The 6,000-nt window shown below is 32.9% G+C and overlaps 1 protein-coding gene across 1 annotated transcript in view; it reads left to right on the forward strand.

Moving 5' to 3' along the window:
* The window catches only part of LOC144342564 (uncharacterized), a 46,926-nt gene extending 42,811 nt beyond the window's left edge, over positions 1–4,115 (forward strand). Inside the window, exons 33-36 of the mRNA XM_085507591.1 lie at positions 432–664; positions 1,888–2,069; positions 2,790–2,938; positions 3,834–4,115. Coding sequence (XP_085363717.1) covers positions 432–664; positions 1,888–2,069; positions 2,790–2,938; positions 3,834–4,115 — 846 coding nt within the window. The remainder of the gene's footprint in view (positions 1–431; positions 665–1,887; positions 2,070–2,789; positions 2,939–3,833) is intronic.
* Positions 4,116–6,000: the final 1,885 nt, after the last annotated feature.

A 6,000-nucleotide genomic window follows, 5' to 3' on the forward strand; every position in this document is an offset into this window, starting at 1 on the left:
AGTCCTTCACTACTTATTTGATCAAAGTAATAATAACCCTAACCTTTGACCTTTAACTTTTAACCCTTTGAGTCAACAATTGTCATCTTTTATAAAATAAACATATAGGTACTTATCCTATCATACATATTCAAATTGAGGCATCATAAAATTTTAGCATCAGGCTGGAGTGAAGGCCATCATTTGGTTCTAAAATAGGCGTCGCAAAAAGTTAAAATTTTACAGTTCACAAAAAAAGGTTACTGCAATTTCACATGATAAAAAAATTACCTTTTGATTTTAATTTAGTTGGTAATATTGTAATAGTGGCCATACTCTCCTTTACCCTTTCCAGTTGCCATTTGCATTTCATTTTTACTGCCCATGCATCATCTCCATTGTCCTCTGTTACTTTCATGCCAGTTCTCATTTCTATTTATTCTATTTTCCAGGTTACTGGCTTTTTGGAGGATGCTTCATTCCCAGTGACAACAAACTATGTCCAGCAGAGTTCATCTTGTGTTCAAGGGATGTATTTAGATATTCCCCTGAGACGAGAAGCGGATAAATTTACTATAGACTTGAAAGGTCTTTACACAGAAACTGGTTTTCACACTTGCTACTGTCGATTCTTTGCTTTGACTGAAGTGGAATTCTATGTAGAGCAACTTGAAGTTCATCACAGGTACAGTAATACAATAAATATTGTATTCCACATTACTTCATTATACTGTCTTTTGCATTTACTGTTCACTTATAAGGAAGAAAAAAACAGTTTCTGGTCATTTTTAGCTCCGCTGTCAACTTTGTCGAGCAGAGCTTATCATATGAGTTATTGTACACCGGTGTCTGGTTTCTGTGTCAACTTTTTACTTTTTCGACTTCTTCTTGAAAACTACAATTCTTATTGTAGAAAATTGATATTGATACTTGGTGTATTTGTACCTTTGGCAGGCCTGTCTTAGATTTGTTCATTTCATGATGATATCTTTAAATCTCTAATTTTGATGAATATGTTTGTCATTTTTGGTAAAAAGTTATATTTACGACTTCTTGTTAAAAACTGCAAGTCTGATTGCTTTGATACTATATATATAGGTACCTCAGGCAGATCTCTCTCAGATTTGTTAGTTGTGTGATGATATCTTCAATTCTCTAATTTTGATGAATATTTTTGTCATTTTTGGTAAAAATTGACATTTTCGATCTCTTTTTGAAAATCGCAAGTCCAATTGGTAAGATATCATACACATAGGTACTACAGGTGGACCGTTCTCAGATTTGTTCATTTTGTGATGATATCTTCAATTGAAATGTGCATTACTAACAGCAGAGCTATCTCAGTCGAGAGACTGCTTGTTTTTAAAGTTGATGTGGGTGTGAAGTGGACGTTGTACAAAACAGGAACTGATGTTTTTGGTTTTGTTCTACCGTGCATCAATGTCAGTGCATCTGACAGCTTGACATCATTTCTTTGACATTTCTGAAGCAATTTTTGAAACAATCAGTTGAAACAAAGACAAGTCATAATGGGAGATGTATGCTTTTTGTCTGAACCACTCATGGTGGGTTACTGATGTACACTATTCTGTTTTTGTGATTTGCGTAAAATGGCCAACTGGTGACTATGTACGTTGGCTTTATTTTGTGTGTGTTGCTAATCCATTCCCAGACTTGTTACTTAAAAATTAATGACTGAATTATTGACATGATATTTTCTTGCACACATAATATCACCCTTTTTCATTCGAATGGCTATTAGATTACTTTGAAAAAGTACCAGTTGGGGACTTTGTCATTTTCATAACTTGATTTCATTGCCATAAAATTTGTGCTACTATTTTGATTTTTTATGCAAATTGCAGCTTTTTGTTGTTTTTCCTTTCTCACTATTTCTGTTTATTGTAGATATAAATACAGAGAGTTGGATTCTGCTATAACATGGATTGAATCTACACCAAGTGGTACCAATAGTTACTGGTTTAATGAAACACATATATTAGGTGGTGCACAGTTAGCTGTCATGTCAATGAACTCATTGACTTCCCTAGTGGATGTGTACATGGGTCATCTCCATGGTGATAAAACAGGTATAAACCGGATTTGGAAAAGAATTGCATTGATGTAGTGTGTGACTGCAGTGATTTATATACTAGTAGCCTTATTCAACGATTCCAAGTAGACACAAAAAGTGGCCTGCATAATTCTATGTAACTACTTAGTCAACACAGAATTCTGTGTCAGCACCAATTGACTGTCTTGGTTGACTGAACAAAACTATGGAGACTCGCATACGCAGACTGACCTGTATGTGAGGCTCACCTACAATATTCCTGACCGATTCACTAGTCTTTATTCATAGATTTTTTAGTCATACGATCATAGACAGCATGTAGTTTGATTTATAAGATCAGGGTGCACAGCAATGCAATGAATAATCATGTATCTCACAAAAGAATTGATTTTGTTATTTTGAAAATATTTTGTCTCAGGCTGTTTTTTTTTAGTTCTTGCATATTCACTTTACCGGTATGTGTATTGCATGTTGTTTGCATTTTACACAATCAAATCATGAGAGTGTCTGTTCAGTTCTGTGATAAACAGTTAGTAAGAATAAATTCAAATGGTATGTACATGCAACTAGTACATGAAGCAGTACAATATCATCATTGCATATCACCCTGTATAAATACAAAGAATACCTATGTTACCTCCCCATATCTCACTAGGCCTTGGTGCTATCATTATTTTTGCTGAGCAATACATGTATCTCTAACCTGAAACATTTGTTGCTTTTTATGTACCTTCAGGACACATACATGTTGGCTATGCTCAAAGTTTTACAGTAGATGTTGCTGATGCTGACGTTCCTGTCAATATGAGGATTTATGAAGAAGGCCATCTAACTTACCACCAGAGGGCGTTCTTTAAAAATGTAAAGATGAAGTCATCAGGGAAGGTGTGCAATTTATTTTGTTTCTAGTGCATTGCATTCTGGGAAGATTACCCAACATTGATTTATGATTTCAATTATTAATTTGGTTTCTGAATATGCATATATAACAATGAATATGTGAATGATTATTTGAATAATTTAATTTGATTGATTTAATTTGAGTGTTTGACTGAATCAATTTGAAAATTAAAATAATTTAATTTGATTATTTTCCCATTTGAATTTGATTATTTTCCCATTTGAATTTGATTAATTAATTAAATAATTAAATTGATTATTTGAATTTGGGTATTTGAACAATCAATTTTTTGGTTATGGAAGAACAATTAAATGTTAGTGAAAATATTCTCACCAATATCATGTGCATTGTAGACCATGCATTCCTTAGCTTTTTAACCTGAAATATTTGTTATATACCAATTTGAATTTATTGAAGGGTTCTAAAATCTATATATATTTCATGAAAGCCCAGACTTTACCCTAAATAAAAATCAATGTTATATCTGGTGCAACCCTCAATTGGTCATGTGATCACTAAGTAAATAAATCCATTATTGAATCAGTACTGTAAAGAATTTTAAAAAGGGGTATTAAAATTGTGTTCATCCAAAATTGTAGAATACAACTATAGAAAACGAAAAGTCATAGCAATTTTGTGTAATTTTTCTGGTTTGTTGAACAGGTCTAAGTTTGTGTTTTACCAGAATGTGCTGTCTGTTTTTACATTCGAACAGTAAAATCTCAAAAATGCGTAAATTTATAAAGAAAATCCTGAAGACTTATTATTGCTGTGTTATTTGCATATCAACAGTGGAAATATCAAGTACTTTCAAGGTTGCAACAAAGTAAACTACAGTAAACATGTAATAATTAATATTTATAACTTTTCACTTTCCAGGTTGATGGTATCAAAGATCTGTATGTGTTTGATGGTGGTTATGTTTCCTTTGATTCTAACTCCAGTCTTGGTATCCATAGTAACATTGGCGAGATGCAATTATCGTCATTGCATGTGCAGGATGAAGGAACATTTGAATTGATATCGTATGATACAGACGTTGCCATAGTAATCAGTTTGACAAATTTTACTGTAAGTATGATTATTGCACGGCCAAATATTGACACAGATTTATGGAATGTTTCATTAGGGAGGGATTTAAAGAGAAACATTCATGTCTAGTATTTCTTGATTTTCAGTAGTTTGCTATGTTTGTTCAGAAAAATAAGAACAGGCTTGTTTTCATAAAACTTTTACCTGTATTAACCAAAAAAATGGATAAAATGTTAAATAAACCTTCAAACTTTTATAAACTTTCTTGTCTTGGTATCTCACCTGACAATTCAATGCACCCAGTAACAATAAATCAGGCAGCCATATTGATAATTATGAGTGTACTAGGGATAACACTGCCAATGTTTGTTACTAGGTATATGGAGGTGGTCACTTGAAGAGCAATGATAAATTTGAAATCATAGCTGACCACTTAGCAGCAGTATATTCTGGTGGTCTGGTTAATCTGGATGGTGGTGGGTACAAAATGCCAGAGAATAAAGGCCCAGGTGGAGGTTACGGTAAGTTAAAAATAATTTATAGAAATTATGTGAACAATTTTAAATGTTTAATATACATTTTTCCCGTAATATTTTGGTTATTGCATAAAAGATTTGCCACAAAGAAAAAACAAACTCATTTGGATGGAAATACATTTATTATTGTTTATTATAATAGTATTTAGTAATAAATCAATAAATGATAACCAGTAATAATTATGGGCTATTGTTGATAAGTGTATACATCTAAGGTGACATTTGCCACTAATCAGTAGAATTACAAATATAAATTTCAATGTTTATAAGTGTTGGGATTTCTGAAAAATAGCTGCCATTTTTGAGCTGATCAAAAAGCAAATTGTTATTGTTTGCATCAAATTGGTTAATGCATGTCTGGATTCACGCATATACATGGATGGAAGGTTGTAGGTTCATTTAGGCAGTGAATGTTTGAGAAATGGTTTTGAATTCACGCATGCACATCATTGGAAACTTGTAGGGTCATTTTAATAGGCACTGAATGTCTGAGATGTGGTTCTGAACTCAAGCATGCACTTGGATGGAAAGATATGTGTGTTAACACTATGAGTGTGTGTAAAATTAAGAAAACTGCAAATCCACTGATATATTTTACTGTTACAGGAAGTATTTCTGGTGGTAGCGGTGGAGGTCATGGTGGGAGTGGTGGTCGTAGTGCTGGTAATGCGTTGGTTGGATTGGCATATGGATCTATATATGAACCATTTGAATACGGCAGTGTAGGTGGCTATGGAAATCATTACGGTGAGTGTGTCGACAAATTCAGTTCACTTGAATCATATTTAGTAAACCTAAGTTTTAATACAGTCACTTTGATGAAACAGCTTTTTGGTATATTGTAATAAACATTATTATACATCTGTCAACGTAATGCCATAAGTTACAGCATGCCGTAATTTTGCGGTATTGCACTGGGTATTTTCATACTACCATATTAGGAAACATGAGTTTCAAATATGGAACGATTATGCATGTAAGCGTTCTCTAATAATATAAAACAAACATGGCTGCTCCCAGGGTTTGACCGGATCCCACACAAAGAAGTTTGCTAAATCTGTTCTAAATGATTTGGATTTCGGCATTCCCATGTCTAATAATAAGATTATTATGAGATTATTATGAGGATACTGCAAAGTAGGCACTCAGACAGTATGCGGTCTCATCGACCTCTGCTGTGCGTCGGTTAATACTCTCGCTGTATTGTCTTAACCTCATAGTATTTTAAATTTGTGATGATCAGTATCACCAACATATTGATATTGAAAGTCATATCCATGAGCATCATTTGATTTACAAAATTTGAACATATCACATGATATTGTTTTGGTGATCTCATATACAATATAATTAATCAATATTCATCATTGCTATTATTTTCACACTGATTAGTCAAATTATAGTCACATGTCATGAAAAAATATAGTCCAAATTATTATATGTAAACCTATAGACAACAAATTTAAATCACAAACACC

The sequence above is a fragment of the Saccoglossus kowalevskii genome, chromosome 14 (assembly GCF_978046115.1).
Source record: "Saccoglossus kowalevskii chromosome 14, keSacKowa6.1, whole genome shotgun sequence".
NCBI lineage: Eukaryota > Metazoa > Hemichordata > Enteropneusta > Harrimaniidae > Saccoglossus > Saccoglossus kowalevskii.